The sequence below is a fragment of the Podarcis tiliguerta genome, assembly GCF_965153285.1.
Source record: "Podarcis tiliguerta genome assembly, chromosome: 10".
Taxonomy (NCBI): Eukaryota; Metazoa; Chordata; class Lepidosauria; order Squamata; family Lacertidae; genus Podarcis; species Podarcis tiliguerta.
In genome coordinates, this window is record NC_139543.1 from 34,988,812 (window position 1) to 35,011,172 (window position 22,361).

Below are 22,361 nucleotides of genomic sequence, written 5' to 3' on the forward strand. Positions count from 1 at the left end.
ATTTCCATATTCCAAAGATATCACACTCACGAAGGCTGCCACCATGACTTCCATGAGCATTCTTAAGACTTAATGATGATATGTATGTGCTGCAGTGGCCCCTTCTGACCAAGGGAGAGAGCTATAACAAGGGGGTACCATACCAACCTTTACAGCCAACATGGGCACATGACTACAGTCTACACTGCTGTCCTGTTAAAGGGAACCTATTTATGAATCAGCATGGCCAATGTCTACATGCTGTCCTACAATAGCCCCAGCGGGCCAGCTAGGGTGATAGGCAGCTGCGGGATGGATTTGCTGTAGACCAGTGCCAGCTAATTTGGTCTTCAAATGAAGCACATTTTTTTCTTTCAGGGGATATGCTGAGCCATGCAAACAGTTAATTAAATGACTATAACACTTGGTGGGGGACTTGATGATGTAGTACTAGCATTGTTAAATTAAGATTTATTTTTTTTAAGAGCCTAGGCAAGCAATTTTAATAATTTGGCATTCAAACAAGCACACCTACTACAGTGAATCACTTATTTTTCAGCAGCTACCAAAGACGATAAAACACATTAACTAATCAACTTATAATTTAAATGTCTTACATGTACTCCATCACTTCATGTTGATTTTCCAATGTCCCTAATAGCACAGAGTTAAACAGTTTGCCTCTACGAGACCCCCTAGCTGGAAGAAGAGATGGTTAACTGAGTCTTTCAAAGCTGACTGGCTGTCTCTCAGAATAGGCCAACTGAGCTGAGTAGATTCCTCTTACTGGTGAAAGTCTAGCTTACTTTTGCTGCTTTTTGTGTTGCCCATTCAGTTATGACACTTGGAAGAGCCTGTGATCTTGTATATGATTGTATGTTGGCTAAAAGCCACTTAATACTGCTTATAGGGAAGAAAAAGAAGAGCTGTGTTGGATTGTGAGTCCAGTTCATTTTATTAGTACTTGTCTGTGGATTAATAATGCTTTATATACAGTTTTTCATTGGCCTCCACTTTTTAAAAAATCAGCACCCTAGTATTTCATATACAAAAATCTGACTATGTATCTTTTCAGTATCCTGGGTTTTCAGTGTGGTGTGTTCTCCTGGCCACTTTATGGGTTGTATGCATGTCAGAAGACCGGAGTGACCGAGTGACAAAAAGTGTTTCTTGCTGTTTCACTGATTGAGGGTGGTGGTATATAATGTGGGCCATGTAAAATTAGGTAGTGGGCCAGAAGCACTGCCAGATTTACATATAAGCTAAACAAGCTAAAGCTTAGGGCCCCACTCTCTTAGGGGCCCCCAAAAAATTAAAGAAAAAAAACCTGGATGTACATTTCCAAAATATAAGATAAAAAACGAAATAAAATAAAACCTACATACAGCAACAGTGTTTTGTTTGGTGTTGTGTAGGCTCCTATGATGTAACTAATGGGCCCCGCCTGCTAGCCTGCTCCCTAATATACCACTGGTTTGCTCATTTCTATATACAGTGGTACCTTGGTTCTCAAACTTAATCCGTTTCGGAAGTCTGTTCCTATACCAAAGCATTCCAAAACCAAGGCATGCTTTCCAATAGAAAGTAACGCAAAATGGATTAATCCGTTCCAGACTTTTAAAAACAACCCTAAAACAGCGATTTAATATTAATTTTATTATCTAACTAGACCTTTGAGCCATAAAATGAAAGCAATAATCATATAAAAAATCATTTTAAGTTAGAGCTTAATAATTATTTCACTATTAATATACTACTTCTTAATTGTATTTCAGTTCAACAATTACTTTGATAAAATTCATATTTTGTAATGTGCACATTGTTTTCTTCATGGAAGGAATATGTGCACATTCTCCTGGTGCACAATGGGTGGTTATTAGGCATGTTAACAGCTCATATGTGACTGTGTGTGTTTGTGTGTTTATGTGCATGTGTGTATTCATTCCTCTGGTTGCAATTTGAAGTGGTAAAGGCAATTTTACTCTCACAAGACTTTACTGTAACAATCTACAGCACATGTGGTCCCAGTCAAAGAGTTATACGAAGACCTCACCTTGAGAAGATTACAGGCCACTATTTATGCTGCATCAGCATGTTATGGATTTATTTATTTAAATATTCATATACTGCCTTTCCAGGAAATGTGCAAGGCAGCTTACAATAACACAATTTAAAATGGTATGATTGATAAAAACAGAAAAAAAGAGTAAACGTTTTATGAAAAGAGTAGCATTGTTAGGAAGTTAGGCATTGCCTACACAGAGAAATGCCAGCTGTGTGTCATAAATATGGGTACCACTTTGGGTAGGGCGATTTGTGGGCTTCATATTACTACCCACTCCCACTCATCAGACTGACAAGAATTTTGCTGGTTAAATGCTTAAAAAGGGAAAAGGGAGCCACTTTCATCATGCCAACTCCCCCCCCCCCTTTCTAAGTCACCCTAAAAAGCAGCAGCCAAGTCTCAAGAATGTGGTGCATCTCTGAAATCAGCACCCATATATGGTGGAAGCGCAGCCGAGTTCTTTGTTGGAAAAGAGCTTTAATAGCTGTCCAAATATAGTAGTAATAGCCCGGGGGAGAAAGAGAGAGATGAAAGTGTTATCAAGCAAATCTGATATCAGTGATGGTATTAGCTACAACAAAGCAGGCAGGCCATGGAGAAAATCAAAGTTCAAAAATACCCTGTGGGAACTTGTGCCACAAAGCGCAATGGAGATTAAATGTGGAAGAGGTCCAGGGGGGAAACAACCAGCACACGCTATCAAACTGAGACTGGTTTGTAAGAGAAGAGAAGAAGAGGAAAGCATGATCATGGTCTTCCCTTCCTAAATTGCCAGAAAAGGAAAGTCACACCGATAATGTGCTATTTCTCCCCTCTCTCCCTAGATCAAAACACAGCAGCAACTGCAAACTAGTGTCTCAATAGACAATGTATCTGCAATCAGACAGAGACTCAATATATGGACGTATATAGCCAAAATTTCTTTTGTGGCCCCCAATTACCTATCAAAATGAGCAGGAATGTAATTGGTTACTAAGAAATTAAAATTAAATATGCCAGGGCAGAGAGAGGGAGGAATTGCAGATATTAGCAATGTAATGGGAGAAAAATTATAGATAAGGATAAAGCAGTGATTATTTCAGGTTCAAGGATTGCAAGATTGACTTTTCTATTTGTCTGTAGTTTCTGATCTGTATTTTCTTGCATATGACTATACTTCCTAAATTTGTTTAAACACATTTATGACTTGGCAATGCTTTACAGTGTGAATAAAAGTGAATAAAGCTGCCATAATATTAAGGCTACAATCCTATGCATGCTTACCTGAGCTGGAAATAAGATTTAACCGATCATAAGACTGGGATGCATTATTTATGTTCAGTTCTCCAGAGGTTCTTAGTTATTCCCCCATCTCTGGATTCTCATATTCCTGCTAAAATTCTCAAACCTTAAAACTTACAAATACCATCTGCATCAAGAGACACGGTGTTAATCAACTTTCCACTATTTTATAATCATGTACTTTTTATTTTATTTTGTTGGATAAACATTTAATTCTTCAACAGCCTGGCATTATGGCCTTGAGGCTAATATCTCAATCTATTTAATCTTTAACATGTGTAAATGTGAACATTATAAAACACCCAACCAAACCGAGGCTACATCTCCTGTCCTGGAACAGTGATCTAGAAAGTAAAATATTATTCTCTCTCTCTAATTTAAGAGTTTTAGGTGGCTAACAAGAGAAACACTACAAGCCAACCAAAATGAAAATAAAATACAATTATCACTTTTGTCTTAAAGCACATAAACCAACACCACTTGTCTTCCAAACTGAAGAGTGCAGAGATGACAAAGCATCATGAATAGAAAATAGAAAAACTGCCTTGTATTGAGCCAGATCTTTACTTTATCTAGCTCAGCAGCTTTTCAGGATTTCAGACTGTGCTCTCTCCCAGCTCTACCAGGATATGCTAAGGACTGAACCTTGAATCTTCTGCATGCAAAACAGATGCTCTACCACTGAGCCACAGCCCTTCCCAAGGTGGTAAGATTGTGCGACTAAATAAATCATTCCAGTCTTCTCTACAGTCCACTATAATTACTAAGCTTAAAAATGTATTACTAGACCACATTATATTTTTTCCTTGCCCACAATTCACAACACACCTATCAAGACAGCTACACATCCCATTCCACATTCAAAATAATCCTCAGATGCTTCCATCCTCTCCCCACCCAATGCCTATTACACCTGGGACTCCTTACCTCTCCTTTGTCCATTTTGCATTCCTTGTAAGTCCTTTTGCCAATCTTATGTGCCAAACAAGTAGATGTTTTGATCAAATTCCATGCACACATAGTTTTTCAGTAAAGTCTATCAATAACCATCCACTGAACGAAGTAAAGAATTCAAAAACACAGGCAGTGTATGCGTTGCTTCTTAGACTAAACCATATTGTTATGAACAGCTACATTTTGGGCTAGAATTGTATTGATTTTCTAGTTGAGAATGTAAATCCTCGGAGGGCAAGGATCAAGCCTTTGACCTATGTTTTACACATCAAGCATAATGACTATATTTAATAAACCACAAAATTATAGCATCAATTCCTTGAAGCAAATTTTCTCCAAGTTATAATCAACCTCTGAAGGTCAGTGATAGCTCCCTATATGTCTCTTCCCTGAACTGCTTTGCACTGTCTTTCAGAGAAAGACTCCACAGTTCTTTGTCATCGTTTCAAAGTATTGCATGGTATTAACACAGAAACACTAATGCTGGAAACAATTCTGTAACTTCCTTGCAAAAAATATGCAGATGATCAACTTGAAAAAGAGATTTCCCCCCGGTTGAAGAGCTCCATTCATGCACCATAATTTATCTACACATGACAAGAAGTAGATATCAAAAGTGAAACTAGAAAGTTACAAAAGGCAGTAGAAGCTGCTAAGATGACAAGCTGCTACAAAACAGCTTTGATTATTATTTTTTTTTACATCACCGCTATAAGAAGTGCAAGTAGATTTGCTTGTGAGGAATGTTAAAATTGTCTTTCGGCTGCTAAGAATTTCTTTCTTTCTTTCTAAAATACGTTTGGAATAAAGAACAGCTGAAAATCTCACACATTGGTGTTGTATTAGACCTACTGCTAAAAAGCTTCAGTTTAAGGCATACTGGCAGAACCCTTTTGAGGGACCATTTTCAAACCCCACACGTTAAGGCTGATTTTCCTAGCACTGACTTTAGAATATCGAAATGGTTTGCAGCGTCAGCACTTGGATCACAATAGATCCGTTCTGAGGTCATGAAGTTCATTTATATATGAAGTTCCTATAGAACCACTCACCTTCCCAGGAGGGAGGAGTTGCAAGCTGGCCACAAGCACTCTCCGTGTACAGCAGGGGTGGGGGTGGGCGTGGCAATGCCGCCCATATCATTGGGAGTCCCGGCTGCCTCACACCCCACGGCTGACCAATCTGGTCGACCAGGGGTGTGGTTTACCTGATTTAAACATCTGCGCGGCCAGGGCACAGTCTCCTCTTCTCCTCCTGCGTCGGATCTCCCGCCCTCCCGCCCTGTTTTCATGCGTTCGTCATCTTGGCCTCGCTATGGACCACAGTTGGCCACCTGTTGAGGGGGCCAGGTAGGAATTTTCCCACTTGACAAATTGGCACCAGCCATGTGGTTTTCGCCTGCCTTGTAGTAATCATCAAAACCTAGAAAGGTTTGGCGGTTAGGCATTGGTAAACCTGGTTTATGGGAGGGGAGGTTGTGGCCTTCACCTGCCCCTCCTCTTTAAGGGTATTCTGTTAACAGGGATCTGGGTGTGTGGTTCCTGTCCAAAGCCCAGGTAAGGGCTAGGGCCATGCCTGGGGGAACTTGCAGTTGATGTACATCAACAGGGCTCCCCCTACTGATAGTTTACCCTTATGAGACTACCTGCATGACTGGCAGGAGTCAGATATAGTCAGTTCAGTTCCAATGCCTAAGCCAATACCGCTCACATCTGTAACCAATAAAGTTGTGGCCTTATTTATCCCATTAACCCAAAATATTGGTGTGTGTGTGTTTCATTATCAAAGAAATGGGGTGGGGCTCGGGGCCTCGCCATGCAATCAGATGCCGTACGAAACTTCTTCACTACTATCTTAATTAGAAAGAAGCAGCTTTAATTTCTGTAGGAGGGCATAAACAAAAGAGACTGCTCAAGGCATTGATTCAGAATACACTAGCGACTCATCTTGCATAGGTGCCAGGTTTTATTCATCACATTAAGTTCATCTTAGAAGGCAGAAATGGATTTGGGAGCTTAGAGCAGTGGGCTTTGATTTGAACTTTTCAAATGACGAAGACTCTCAAAGGGAAGCTGTTACTTTATACCTTTTCATGAACTTTTTGTCCAGGCTCCATTCCTTTGATAAGCTCTGAGTCAGTAGGCCCCTCTCCTGATGCCATTTTCCTTTGAATGTGTGCATTTTGTTCACGCAAAGCTAGAATCTAGAAAAGAATTAAGATTAAGGTCAGAACAAACAGCAAGTAAGAATTTCATTTCTTGAGCATAAATACACAGCATTTCAAGCAGTAATGTGACAATAATTTAACATTATTCTTCACATTGTAAGAATATGCTGCAAATCTCAATGTGGAAATCATCTTTCTTCATCACCCTTAAATGTTATCATTTTATGTCCTCCTTCAAGCCTTTATCAGCTATGCATTTGAAAGAACTAGTTTACATGATTATGAAAGGTCAAACTAAGCGTGATGCAGCAGTTCCATGATTGGAACTTGCAACATATTTTTCCTCTGTTAAAATGCACTCACAGTCGGTGGGGGAGCTGATATGGATCAAGACCATGGTCAGGGAGAGTTTTTAACAATAAGTTTTATCAATTTGGGGAAACATTTGCATCGAGGGGCCGTTTCCAAAAGGAAAAGAGAGCAAAAAGGGGCAACTCATCTTCTCTGTACCATAATCCTAACTGAGGACACCCCCCCCTTCCCACACAGCTATGCTTTGTAAAGGAAAAAGATGAAATCAAACCCTTTAAGAGAATAGTGCACATCATCAGCTTAATAGGTTTATCAGCAAAATTGTTAATGATACTGCACTTTACAATACTAGAGAACCGGGGCCGTCTTATCCATAGGTGCTAAGGGTGCAGGGCACCCGGCCACCGGGCTCTCAGGGGCGCCAGGCTGAGAGTCCGGGGCCTGAGAGTTGAGTCTGGGGAAGAGCCCGTCCGTCCGTCGGTCGGAGCGCTGCAGTGGGCTCTTATGCTGTGGGTGGCTCTGCGCCAGGAGTTTGGGGATACTGAGCCAGCAAGAAGCTGAGGCGGCCGGCTGGCTCCGCCCTCCTGCGCACCTGGGACTGGGCAACCTGGGGAGGAGGCGCCAGGCAGATCTTTGCACACTGGCGACGCATATACTTAAGACAGCCCTGTAGAGAACACACCCCTCAAAAAGCAGAGAAGCCAGCATGGTTTTACTTCAGCATCCCAATTTCTGTTCGTAAGACTGATACTCAGAGGAAAGTAGTATATGTAGATTGAAATAGTTTGATCTCATAGACACTCAGATCAGCAAGATCACTCAGTACAAGTTTTACACAAGGTTGTTTCTAACTGATGTGAACAGAACTTCAATTTCCAAAATAGCTCTATTTTTCAAAAATTGTATTTAACTGTGCAGTGGGGGTGATGAAGCAATAACATCCTTTGATTTCTACCATTTGGGACACATCCTTATTGGGTTAGAAGAGCAGTACTGGGTTATGCTATGGGACACATATGCCTTCTTCATACAGTGGTACCTCAGGTTAAGAACTTAATTCGTTCTAGAGGTCTGTTCTTAACCTGAAACTGTTCTTAATCTGAAGCACCACTTTAGCTAACGGGGCCTCCCGCTGCCGCTGCGCCACCACTGCACGATTTGTGTTCTCATCCTGAAGCAAAGTTCTTAACCCGAGGTAATATTTCTGGGTTAGCAGAGTCTGTAACCTGAAGCGTCTGTAACCTGAAGCGTCTGTAACCCGAGGTTCCACTGTACATTAAAACCACAAAGCAGCAAACCCAGCTGAAACAGGCTGTGGGGCCATGCCTTCCCTCACTGTTGTCTTTCCATATTCTCAGATAACTTTTGGGATAGGGAGCCTTGTCCACTTTGGGGGGGGTTCCTTGCACAACTGAGGATATGTTTAAAAATGGTTCTCCACGGCAGCAGTTATAGCAGAATACAGGGTAGCTGGCTTGAGTCATCAGGCTAAAAGGCATAGTCCTGAATCCAGTCCTTTCTCCCCCCTAAAAAAATATTTAGGGGTACTCTCATTTTGACTCAAGAAAATCACCAATCAGGAAAATCAGGAAAAATAAATACAGTAAATGGACAAAAGGCAGCCATCGGGGGTAGAACTGACGATTCACCATGCTAGAGAATAAACTAATTTTTAAAAAAGTTTTAAATTTTCTTCTCCTGCTAGATTCACAAAATATTTAGGGGTATGCGTACCCATGTCCCCCCCCCCCGAAAAACAGCACTGCCTGAATCCCTTTTCTACTCACATAGTGCCATCATGGTTGCCATACCTGAAGAGGGCTGTAGCATCTGCCAATCAAAACTCCCTGCCAACGTCTAAGTAAGCAACTTGTGTGACACAACCTAATTGGTCCTGAACCCCTGCAAGAAGCAGCCAATGAGGAGGAAGGGAGGTGGGGGAAAGTAGAGTATCAAAATATCACATTACACATCACACTTAGTTTGGCATTACTGGGATGAGGTGACAGAAGTGGGGAAAGTGATGTCCACCCTGTTGCTGTCATACACAATTTAGATCTAACTGTAAGGAAGCTCCTTATACCCTTTCTTTTTCTAGAAAAGGAAATACTCGCGTTATAAAGGATATAGAAAGACAACAAAGGGCAATGTTTGAATTCTGCTGAATCACTGCCTCAATTTTGATCACAAAGTGTGTCTAGGCATTTTAGCTGCAATGTTGACAGTAAAAAAATAATAATACTGGGAAATGGTAAAGCAATCAATGCCAGATGAGCTCCTATTCATTTTGGTGAGCATGAAATTCCGACAGTAATGATACATGTTATTTATTTATAAACTGTCTTTATCACTGTTTATCCAAAGCAGAAATAAATCTAAGAGAGACATAAATTGGACACAATACATTCATAATGTAACATGCCATTACATGCAACCATTTCACAGCTGAAAGGATTAATAAAGTTAAAAAAGGGGGGGGGGGTTGCTTAAATGTTGCACAGCAGGGTGGAGATCTACCCAGACTGGTCACATTGCTCAACTATGAATCAGAGGCTGTAGAAATCACTATTAGACTTGGTGGCGGATCTATGAAATGGAACAGAGACCTTCTGCTCTGATGCAGACATAATGTAATTCTGAGCTAAGTAACAAAAACACACTTCCATTTCATTTCCTCCGAAACAGAAACAGCCCAAAATTAATAGGAAAAGGTTCACATTCGTTTTACACCCACCTGGAATACAGATCATTTATCTTAAGAGTCATAGAAATAAAAGCTACAATGGGCATAACCAACACCTACCTATTGGACCCCTAAATTAAACTGGTGTGTTTCCATTAACTTAATTTCCAGAGGATATCATGGTCCACACTTGAAAACAGAAATCCAGGTTGATGTCTGTGCATATACTTGTGTCTCTGAACTATACTTGCTGGCCCATGCTGAAACACAACACAGGCAGAGCGAAATATGCCTTTAAGGAAAATTTATCAGGCACCAACCTGTTCTTTCATCAGGAGGCCAAATATGAGAACTTCCTTAAGCCTTAGCCAAAAAATAAAAGAAACAATCAAAATGCAAAAATGGAGGGAAATGGAAAGAAAATACAATGCTGTTAGAGAGGGTGGGTAAACTCTGGGCCAGTCCATTTAGCCCATAAAGCTGATATGGACAAGCCACACCAATCTGCTTTACACCTGAGGTCAGGGGGGACAGGGGACAGAGTAAAGATTAGTGATTGGACCAAAGTAGTGTGACCCCCAATGAGCTGGATGGAAGAGAAAAAGCCTATTCCCCAAACCAAGGTCTTTCCTCTTTCATTATAATAAAGATTTCAGTCTCTGCATTATGCATTATGCATTTACTTTATGGAACAGAAATAAATAAAAGAAATTACATGCAGTGGTGGTTGATTATTAAAAGCAGACATGGCAATGATATAAATCGGCTTCTTACCCAAGGTAAAGCCAATGCTGTTTTTTTCCCCCTTAATGTTCCTTCCATTTAAAAACATCAGTCAGCAAAACAGATTAAATTATGTCAGTCTAATTATCTTGATTGGAATTTGCTTCCAATTCAATCACTTGTCTAGGATGTACTAAAAGGGCTTAATTTAATTAACAGTATAGTAAAAATGTAAAGAGGTCAAGGTCTATTTTCAGAGAAGGTTTGTCAGGTGTGTATAACATTTAAAACACCTTATCTCGTATCTCCTGTTAATTTGCAGTTCTTTTTTTCTTGGGGCAAAAATATGCTTTTCTTCTTATTTAAAGGAAAACCAAAAGTACAAGTATTTGCTCTGCAAAATGGTGTCTCTAGGAAAAGCAAATAGTGGCAGCCACGCTATGCCCTGTGGGTTCTTTGCAGGGGGTGGGGGCAGGGACTGTGCTTGGCACCTGCAGCCACAACTAACAGCCCTGCCACTTCCTGGCCACCGAGTGAGGCTCGCCATCACCTCCCTTCCTAGAACATGAGGCATTGCTGACACTGCTACTGCTAGATTTTAGTGGCAGAACAAAAAAATTGGGGGTACCATCCTCATGAAGAGAAGGCGTCAGGGAGGGGATGAAGCCAATGGGGCCCCACATCTCCCAGTCATGCCCCCGGTTGGAAGGCTATTCTTTGGAGGATAATAATAATAATAATAATAATAATAATAATTCCAGCAGAATATTAAAATACAAGGATTCAGCAAATATTAAAAGCTTCCCTAAACAGGGCTGCCTTCAGGTGTCTTCTAAAAGTCAGATAGTTGTTTATTTCCCTGACATCTGATGGGAGAGTGTTCCACAGGGTGGGCGCCACTACTGAGAAGGCCCTCTGCCTGGTTCCCTGTAATTTCACTTCTCACAGTGAGGGAACCAGCAGAAGGCCCTTGAAGCTGAACCTCACTGTCCAGGCAGAATGATGGGGGTGGAGACGCTCCTTCAGGTATTCTGGGTCAAGGCTGACCTAGAGCTCTTAGAGGAATACCCTGTGTTAAGCACCCAGGGCCCTCAGGGAAACTGGCAATCTGACTTTCCCTTTTCAGATTCCAAAAACAGCTGGAGGACCAAGTTTGGCCCCTACAGTTTTACATGGTTTTGTATGTTTTGTGTATTTTATGCATTGTGATTTGTTGTTACTTTTATTGATTATATTTGGTAATTCTTTGTTGTGGTTGAACTGTTTAATTATATTATTTGCTGATGTTTAATTTTACTGTTTACTATTAGATTCGGATGGATTGTTCAACGTTGCTTTGTTTGATATGTTATTTTAAAGTTATCGTGACTTTTATACTGGACAGATTGTTACTATTAATGTTTTATTTTAATGTTTTATTCTGTTTTTATGTCTTGGAAGCTGCCCACAGTGGCTTGGGCAACCCAGCCAGATGGGTGGGGTATAAATGAATTATTATTATTATTATTATTATTATTATTATTATTATTACTATTGACTTCTACTTGACTACATCTTAGATTGCCCCTGTTGATGTCTTGCTGCTCTCATCTATGTGCAGTCTGAAGCAGGACACCCCCCCCCCCCAGGAAAGACCTGGCATGGTACTCTAGCATAACATAACATTTCCTGTCAATGGTTTCATTCTCACCTCCCGCACCAAATTCTCTTAACCTTTAATCACTCAAGCTTGTTTTCCTGACAAACTGTAACAACTTTAACATTTACAAACAGATGTTCCACATCCTATTAAAAATCTAGTGGGAAACTATATTTGTTTCACTGAAGTAAACAGTATTCAAAATCAGGCTTCCTTCTTTGGAACAGATTTCTTCTACACAGAAGCTAATGCTAAATAAAATGTCTTGTGTCAGACCTCCATCCTGCATCTAAAGCCTTGAAGAGACAGATAATTGAGAAAGCATCTATCCACATATGTTCAATTCTATACTAGTCAAACAAAATCTTGAGAGGAAGCTGGAATGAGAAGGATCCCCCTTTGTCTTTGGAAGGTAAGCTTATGTAAAAATGTAGATTTTGCCAGCTTTGTGACCACCATGTATTAAGCAAACAATGCAAAATGACCACATTCACACTTCACAATTGGGGATAAGAAAATCTGTCCATTTTGATTTCTCTCAGTTTCTCATTCCCCCCCCCCCCCCAATTTTAAGTTTGGTTCCCCATGTTTCCAAAACAGTTTGTCATCTTTTATTTTTAAAGTCTTCATTAAAATTCACCAGCATTTTAGTGCAAATTTATCTTACTACACACTTGATTGGATGCAGTTTGTATGCATAATGTGCTTCTGCATATTATTTCCACTAATATATGCATTTATATGCACACTTTATGCAAGTATACGCATTTTGGTACAACTGACTTCACTGGAGAACTGCAATGCAAAATTCACGGCACAAAGCATAGTGTGACGTTGTGCTTGGATATAAGCTAAGAAAGATAAAATGTTATGATTCTGTAAGCAAAGACTACAATGAAGACAGAATAAATGCAAATAAATTATATTTGGCATTTAAGATACAGCCTGCTTGCTCAATTTCTGCTCCTGAGTTCTAGGTACAAATTATACTCAAGCCTTCTGAATAATAACAATAATTCTCCAGCTCCTAGTGTGGTTTCATTCATTTCTAATCTGATTAGTCACCACTTTCTCACTTAAAATAGGGTGCCTGCTTACACATTCAGTTTAAAAGATATATATTTAGAATTGGTGGGGTTTTAAAATCTAAATAAATATACATTATTTAGATAAATAGCCTACTTTTGTTTGTATCTAACAGGGATATCTTACATATAACATGTATCTAACAGGGATATCTTACATTTAAACAGCCTTGGCCTTGTATACCTGAAGGAGCATCTCCATCTCCGTTGTTTAGACCAGACACTGAGGATCCACCTCTGAGGGCCTTCTGGTGGTTCCCTCACTGCGAGAAGTGAGGTTACAGGGGACCAGGCAGAGGGCCTCCTTGGTAATGGCACCCACCCTGTGGAAAGCCCTACCTTCAGATGTCAAGGAAATAAAAAACCACCTTACTTTTAGAAGACATCTGAAGGCAGCCCTGTATAGGGAAATTTTTAATTTTTAATGTTTGATGTTTTATTATGTTTCTGTATATGCTGGAAGCTGCCCAGAGTGGTTGGGGCAGCCAAGTCAGATGGACAGGGTACAAATAATAAAATTATTATTCATTATTGTTATTAAATATGTGTGCAAAGACAACTGGATTTTCAAGAAAATTGATCAGAACTGAAACCTAAGATTTTTATATCAATAAGATGTTCTATATATTTTAGGTTGGAAATTGCCATGGGATGCCATTTATGGTGGCAACCTTGGGGCCAGAATAGAACATATCTTGCCTTTGTTCTTTGGTTGAGAGGCAACTTGCCAAATGATAGCTTATGGTCATAATGATAGGCTGATACGATGCTTAAATGGCCACATGCCACATTTGATGCAAAAGTAACATGTTCAGTGGTAACTTGTTTTGAGTCCGGGATCCGTTCTGGAGCCCCAGACGCTTGACGAAAGGGACGCTCAATGAAAGGGACGCTCTGGGCACACACGCAGAGTGGTTTGCGCTTCTGCGCATGCACGAGCAGCAAACATGGAAGTAACCCGTTCCGGTACTTCCAGGTTTGCAGCGGACATTCGCCGAAATGGACGGTCAACAGGGTGGACGTTTGTGGAGATATTACTGTATAATATTTTCTCAGATAGATTGCATCACAACTCAATGGTATACAGGCTGTGGCTACACCATCTTGCCGGAAAATTGTAAATGCCTACTTTCTTAGTCAGTGATGGAACATGCCAAGTTCAGTGAAGTTTATTTCTTTACATACTGTATTTGTCAAATTTGTGACCCCCTTCCCATTTCAAGCTTTGCAAACAAGTTTGAACTGCTTCCTCCAGTGCCTTCATAATTGCAATGCAAATGAATGCAGTGTTAATGAGAACCTGCAGTTTAATGTGTGCTTCTTTGATGTGATAGGAAGCTAAAGCAAGAGAACCTTTTAAAATTCTGATTCTGTTAACCAACATGCAGAAATTCCCCACAAACTACTTTAATATTATGTGGGGGGGGGGGGGAGGACACCTTAGGTTAAATGCTGAGGTTAAGGCTGAAGAGATGGCTTGAATGCTAAAGCACTCAAGATTTCCCATTCTCAACAGCAGGGGGTCTACTTCTTCGATCTGTTATTCGTTTAATAGCACATATATGGCATCTGTGTTGTGAAAAGGCAATCAAAATATTTTCAGCCACAGGAAGACGAGACGTTGCAGTAAGGACGGCTTTATATGGCATTTATCACTAGTGCAAGTTGCACTTTAAGGGAACAAAAGGCAGAAGAAAAGGCCTTTCAGAGTTTCAAAAACTGGTTTGGGATGTTGCTTTCAGCAACCACAAAGCCTTTTTCATCCTCTTCTTAGGTGAAAGGATGCTATAAAGCACCTTTCTACCCAAAATGGGTTTCTTTCTCTCCACTTCAACTCTTTAAAAACAATGGATTCTATCTCAGATAGAGTTCTAGCACACTCTTCCTAGAAGAACCGTGGAACGAAATCTCAGTGAAAACCACTTATTCTACACAATTGCCAGCTGCACCACAGCACAGATACTTTTACCCAGGGCTGGAGTTGATTTACAAAACCAGGTAAAAAGTAAGCACAATTAGCATTGCTGTCAGCATCTGCATAATGCCACGTAGGCAATGCTGATGAGAAGAGTGGGTGGATTTGTATGGAAGAGGAAGAAGCGTGCCTGAATATCATCTTGCTTTGAAAGTGAAAGCTAGCTTTGCAAACATTTACATGCCAGTTGATTGTAATGAAACCTCAAAGTGGTTTATATATAATGTATGTGACACTTAAGGAAAGTAAGTATTTAAGTAGAGATGAACAGGACTTCCCCACATCCCAATAAATGCAAGTGCCTTACTAAAACTTTGGATTTTCTCATCCCTCAGATTCCTCAAATGTTTCTCCCTGACATATATGCCTGGAAGTTCCCACAGTGCCCAGCCACCCTGAATAAGTTGCCCACAAACAGGAGCAGCCACTGTCTTTTGGGAACCTACAAGCACTTTTTCACACTATCTCCCCTCCTCTGACACGTAAAGGGGGAAAAAAGGGTAAAGGGCCCCTGGACGGTTAAGTCCAGTCAAAGGTGACTATGGGATGTGGCGCTCATCTCGCTTTGAGGCTGGGAGAGCTGGTGTTTGTCCACAGACAGCTTTCAGTGTCATGTGGCCAGCATGACTAAACAACTTCTGGCGCAATGGAACACTGTGATGGAAACCAGAGCGCACGGAAATGCTGTCTACCTTCCCGCTGCAGTGGTACCCATTTATCTACTTGCAGTGGCAAGCTTTTGAACTGCTAGGTCGGCAGGAGCTTGGACTGAGCAATGGAAGCTCACCCCATCATGGGGATTCGAACTGCTGACCTTCTGATTGGCAAGCCCAAGAGGCTCAGTGGTTTAGAGCAAAACCACCCACTGACACGTAGACATTAGCAGCAGCCCAATGAAGAAACCCGGGCTAACATCTGACTTGTGAGGGACTAACATCTGGGACCAATTCCTGGCAAGGAGATTCAGCTGCAGAGCAGTAGCTAGAACATTGGAGGATGGAGGAGACTTGCGAGAAACATCAACAGCAGCCCGGTGCGGGGCCTCTGGGCTGTTAAGGAATTAACATCTGGTGCTGTATTTTCAACATACTGGAAACTACTTCAAAAACTTCACTTAGTAGGCAGGGTATAATAGTCATAGAATCATAGAATTGTAGAGTTGGAAGGGACCACAAGTATCATCTAGTCCAATCCCCTGAAATGCAGGAATATTCTGTCCAACATGGGGCTTGAACACACAACCCCAAGAGTCTCATGCTCTAGTGACTGAGCTACCAAGGCAGATGATAGATAGATAGATAGATAGATAGATAGATAGATAGATAAATAATAAACAACAATAAACAAACTAAAGAGTGATGGATGGCAAGGAGGACCCACATTGCACTGGGAAGATATAGTGTGCTCTTACCAGTGCCCAGTAACATAGTTTAGTTTGTACAAATGTGTTACATTTAGGTCTGATGCCAGACTCCTTGGAGAAGATGGAAAGGCAGGTCAGACGTTGCAGGACCATGGATAGCTCTGAGTGAGTAACTTGCCCTGATGAAGCTTGAGAGCAGTCAGAGTCTTTTTAAGAACCTGCCCCCAGGCTCTCTCTTCTCAGGGTCCACTATCTTGTGGATTACTTTAGAGCCTTAAATGGCCAACATTCTGGAGTAAAAATGAAGACTCCTCAATTCCATAGCCTCCATCCTGGCACATCCCTGACATTGCTGATCCAGTGAGGAACAGTGGGAGGCACTAGGTTCCTCAGGGAACTATGCCCATTTTCCTTGGAGCTCATTTTGATCATTCTGGGATGTCCCAAGATGATATGTAACAGGATTATAGTTGCCTCCTGATCTCCAGCAGGAGACTTAGAAGCTTGGACCAGGTCTTGCTCCTTAGCTGGAGACTCTACAGCCTCTTACTCAGAGTCTTGCTCTGCTGGACTCTGGGGTCATGACAAAAAGGGGCCTAAATAGCCAGATTGCAATTTTGTGGGGAAAGATAGGTTAATTTCTGGACATTCCCTGCATGTCCAGGTAGTTAATCAGGCTTTAGGGGATTAATTTTAAACTGGACTGAAGGGGGGGGGGTATTATTTTCTGCCTCTACATAAATGTCCTATCTCATATCTCTCAAATCTTGTGATCTGTAGAAGGTATTTAGATATTTAGTACTATATTATTATTTTTAAAACTCACTAATAGAATTTGTGCTCCTTGCTAGTACTATTGCAATACCTATTGTTAACAAAAACTGGTGACATATAATCTGTAATTATGATCCAGGAAGGTGAAATGAAAATCCCACGCTAAGAAATACACCGAGGCAGTTATGAGGGATCAAAGTTTTGTGAAGAAAAAATATTCAGCTGCACACAAAAAAGGCAGACCAAGTAGCTTTGCCAGAATAGACTTCAAACATTGGATACTCAGCAGGGTACCGTTTTAACATATATTTCAAATCATCAGTACACTGCAGGTGTGGAGGAAGATAAAAATAGTAAAACTGGTAAGCAGCAATTTTTGTAGCTTTCCCCCACTCTTGCCTCTTCATTTCTGTTGTGCCTGGATTCCTCCCTTGGTTAAACAATTAGTAACTCTCTGAGAACAATAGGAGAAATGCCCAGATATAATGAATAGCTAGCTGGAACCTTAGGCAGGAATACTTCTTAGAGAGGAGACACAACTGGGATTTTCAACAGAATATTGCAGTGTCTCCTTCCTCTTAATAGGAGTGCTCCTGTCCAGCTATTCTTTCATAACAGAGCCTTCCACTTTCCTCACTCCTCTGTTCTCCACTTTTCTTCTCCACCTGATACTCAACATTCTGCAGCTACTGAACATGCTCAGTTCTCATTAGATTGTGTTTTGCCCCCTTCATTTATTTAATAAATGCTTTGTTGTGCTTCTCCAAACCTCAATATTCTCCCAAGCCTGCAGAGACCTTCCTCTTATTTCTCAGTAGCCCCATTTTTGGCTCAGCTTTTATTGGTACTTAGCACCTGAGTTCACTGTTAGAGGACGTAATGTATGTACTCATGGAATCAAGTAAAGAAACCATTTTTAAACACTTCAGTAAAAGGACCATTTTGCAAACAGCAGGAACAGAGGAGTGCTCTTGTTCATACATTTGCTGGGACAGCATCCCTGCTCATAGAGTGGAGTAGCAAACTTGCTCCCTCACTGCTACATGTAGATAGCAGTGTGAACTGAACACTCCACAATGGCTGGAGGTCCAGTTCATATGATTCTTCCCATCTTCAAAAATAGGAGGGAGAAATTGCATGATTATGACAAAAAATGAGCATCGGATTTAATGTCCCAAGATGTTATTCTGTATGGTGGTGCTGATAGAGGGAGGGGAGGAAGCACCTTGTGAGTGAAGACAGAGTTTTGCAGTGAATGTATTGAAAAAGGAGCTGTATAAACCCATGCTTTTCGATTGTAACATAAGTATCACAATTCGTTTTTAAACTTTCCTGCTATCTTTGATGCTGTGGGCTTCTAGCAACTTAAGGCAATCCCCTCCCCAGAAAAAACAAAAATCATACCCCTTTAAAAGTAGCCTAAAAAGGTTGCCTACAGGTTGCTTAAATTTTCAGAATAGAGCCAAAGCAGGTTGTAAATCCACAAAATGATATGATTAAAAAGTTACACCATACAAGACAGAGAAAAGTTCTGTATTTACCTCCTGATTAGCAGCTGCTAGTTCCTCCTCAAGTGCTGAGACTCTTTCTAAAGAAACCCTCAGTCGTTCCCTTACCTAGAAGAAGAAGAAAATTGTACCATTCAAATTATTTGTGCTCTAGAACTTGAAATAATAAATAGATGGGAGCACTTGAGGCACATATACCCCATTGTGTGGCTTGGGTGTATTGCCATGCAGTTTTTATGGCTAAAAGGAACTGGGGAAGACAGGGCTCTAGCGAGACTTATGTAGTTTCTCCATATGAAGCTGCTGCACCCACACATAATTGAGTCCATCCATTTGCTATACAGTGGTATCTTGGTTCTCAAATGTTTTGGTACTCAAACAACTTGGAACCCCAACACTGGAAACCCAGAGGTAAGTGTTCTGGTTTGCAAACTTTTTATGAAAGTAAAACATGCTCTGTTTTGAGTGTTACGCTGAGGTCTGTCTGTTTTTGCTATTTATTTTGCATTTTTGTGGCTCTTTTTTGTGACTGTGTGGAACCCAGTTCAACTACTGATTGATTGTGTGACTGCAGTACATTATTTATTGCTTTCATTTTATGGATCAATGGTCTCGTTAGATAGTAAAATTCATGTTAATTTTTTGGGTTTTTTAAAAAAAGTCTGGAATGGATTAGTCGATTTTGCATTACTTTCTATGGAAAAGAGTGTCTTGGTTTTGGAATGGACTTCCAAAATTGATTAAGTTTGAGAACCAAGGTACCACTGTTTTTAACTTTCAAGATTCCGAACCAGTCTGCTCTAGAAGCCTTTGTTGAATAACGGCCTATGGTTAACTTGACCAGTCATGTAAGAAACATCACCAAATACCCAGATCCCAAAATCTCTATTGAGTTGGGTAGGGGGGGAATAACCAATGAACCTTCAGACATATCCCATTAGTTGGTTGGGACATGGCTTACTGGGCAATTGGGGAGTGCTGAATCTGCAAGTGAAGTTGTGGTTACATTGTTGCTGCATGTTGCACTCAGACTGATTCCATGGGCCGGATGGATTTATGATCAATAATTCAACGCGCCAGCATTCAATCCACTTTTGGAAGGTTTGTAGCAGTTCTGAAGGTCTGGTGAATCACTCAGAAATAAGCAGGCAATCACCTTAGTGCAGATTCAACGCTTACCACTTGCTTCGTAACATACCTGGTGTCACTCAAACCGCCAGAGAAAATCCTTCAATTTCAATTCTGAGTTCAAAACACAAAATGTACAATACGTAGGATGTTTCTGATTAATTGCTTGCAGAAAGTTCAAGTTCATTTCTCATTAATTAAAGCAGTTTGAGAAAACAAGGCGTTAGCACTTGCCTAATGGTTTTTTTCTTTTTAATCAGTTTCAAATACTGTAAAGTGAAATTAGTCTATAAACCATACTAATCTCCAAAGACTACTGCTAGTAATGCTCCATTATGTAAGTCCCAGCTACAACTTAAGTTCAGCAGAAAACCCAAAAACTTCCAGGGACTTTTAAAATATTGTTTAAATGTCTTTGCATAGCATTGGCCTCAGTTACTCATCTCTTACTATGCACAGCTAAATTGCAAAGCTTCATTTCAGATAAAAAAGCACAATAAATGATTTTCATGTCACCTAGAAGGAGCATGTCAAAATATGGTGCGATCATGATTCAGGCACAATACGTACTGCCCTATTTAGACTGTAATGAATCTCTGTGGGATTTCTTCCTAAAGGTAATATAGTTCCCTACAAACAGACCACTCTACACAAGCCAGATTCTAGGGCCATAGACAAGTGACCCATATGCCTTGACTTTCCTTATTTATCATAGCTGCCCCTCCCTGCTGCCTGGTACCTGCTCCTGATAAATCACTATCCCGTTTTTATTTTTATTTTACAATTTTGTTAGTGTGAGATACCATTGTTTAGGGGTTCCCCACGGTGTTTAAAATTTAAATCTCTGAGTGGATGTCAGATGCATCGTTTCTAGTGCATATTCATATCAACACATAGGCGTGAACCCTCTCAGGCACCATGCAGGGCACAATCTGCCAGTTCACACACTTGCAGCTGCTGGTGGTATTCTCACAAACTGTTGACAACGTATTGCAAGACAATTTTATGTTTTTCATGAACACTGTCTTGGCTTTTAACTCAATAGAAGACAGGCCATTACACTATTAATGAATACAGGAGGAGGAATAGACACATTTAAGCAATGTAGGGGAACTGAGACTGTTATTCTCATAGTGGAAATAAGAGACAATAAAATTCCTGACACCTGCAAAGTTGTTGAGATTTTCTTAGGAAACTACCAAGATTGTTGAGCTTCTTTGGGGAAATATTTTCCCAAAATAGTGACTTTAAGGTTTTGGAGCCGTTTCTGCTGCTTTTTCCATCGCATTGCCATATACTGTAACTGGGTTCCCCCTGACATTTTGTGGATTTGGCAAAATTCTTCCGATGCCATTTTTACACCAGAAAACCAGGATATGTCAGGAATTTTCATGACTTATGGCAAGCCTAGGTACCCCTGTATTCATACATGAATATGGGGGTCCTTTCAGAAATATTAGCATTCTGCTGATCAGTTGCTTGTGAAGGGGAACAAGGATTGGGTTAAACCCCTCCTCTCTCACCTCCTTTCCTCCCATACAGTTGAATGATGGGTTTTTAAACTGTTTGAAACGACTGCACATTTTTGGATCAGGCAATCACACCCACACCATACATTTAAAGTACGTAACTTCCCACAAAGTATTATAGGAACTGTGGTTTGTAATGGGTACTGGGAATTATAAGCCTGTGAGCTGTAAACTGTAGCTCCCTGGGTCTTTAAGGGAAGCCATGACTGTTGAAGTAGTATAAATGTGCTTTAAATGTAGTGAGAATATTTAGTTCAACTTGGATGGGTAAATGCAGCTTGATAACTTGATGCCTGCTTTGGGGACAGCACCAGAGATTTTCTCTCTATCTCCATCTCCCCTCCGCCATCTCTCTGGTCCTAAAAGGGAATATAAACAACTTACAGTATGCTACTAGCCTGAATGGACTGGGTTTGACTTCCTGGAAGGGCCCATGGCCCTGCATAAGTCCCTTGGAAATCACCACCACCATTCAGGGTTTGAGGCCTGGTGCCTCTGTCTTGACCTTGGAAGAATACAAAATGGCACCCTGAAAACACTATTATGCTACATATGCCAAGAGAATGAAGAAACTAGTCTAGTGTAGGCATCCATGACAAAGCTTAAGAAATATATGCTGAGTCAGTAAGCTGATTCCCCATACTTTACCTTCTCATCTAAAGCCTTGTGGTGTTCAAACAACGATTTCAGTGCTTTCAGAACCTCGACTTCACTGGAGACTCCTGAGGGGGACTGTGCTTGCCGTTTCACCACTGTCATTCTCAGCGACCTTTCATGTCTTGAAACAAGGCACTCCAAATGTTCCAGTAACAGCTATTGGATTCAATATATATATATAAAAAGAAAGTTAGCTCATTTTCACCTGAAGGTCACCGGCACCATAATTCTAGTTCAAAATGATAATGACACAGGCAGGTTTCACTGTACTTGAAGGTTTATGGTGACTCTGTTTGGCAGTTTTCCATGATATTATTGCAGAGAATGTAAAGGGGAATGAAGTATAAATGTGATTAATATCTACTGAACTCTCATGCAAATTTTCCAAGATGGCAAATTGTTCCACTCACCTTTGTTGTGTCCAAACTAAGACATTTTAGGACATTGAAATATTGTTAAATGGAACTACTTAAACCGTCAGATTAAAGAAACAAATCGCAGTGCAGTATGTAACCACTGCTGAAATTAGTTGCACAACT

General features: G+C 40.6%; 1 protein-coding gene and 1 long non-coding RNA gene across 12 annotated transcripts in view; both read right to left on the minus strand.

Moving 5' to 3' along the window:
• Nucleotides 1–22,361, minus strand: part of PPFIA2 (PTPRF interacting protein alpha 2) — a 272,209-nt gene that overhangs the window by 70,868 nt on the left and 178,980 nt on the right. For all 11 annotated transcript variants that reach the window (XM_083400930.1, XM_083400933.1, XM_083400929.1 and 8 more), the window contains 3 exons: nt 21,814–21,978; nt 18,542–18,616; nt 6,366–6,482 (listed from right to left, as the gene is read on the minus strand). In XM_083400930.1, the coding sequence (XP_083257056.1) occupies nt 6,366–6,482; nt 18,542–18,616; nt 21,814–21,978 (357 nt within the window). The remainder of the gene's footprint in view (nt 1–6,365; nt 6,483–18,541; nt 18,617–21,813; nt 21,979–22,361) is intronic.
• On the minus strand, nt 3,342–5,216 carry LOC310658718. Its single transcript, XR_014502449.1, has 3 exons — nt 5,132–5,216; nt 4,253–4,378; nt 3,342–3,452 (listed from the first exon to the last, which is right to left on the minus strand). It is a non-coding gene; the product is annotated as an uncharacterized lncRNA (long non-coding RNA).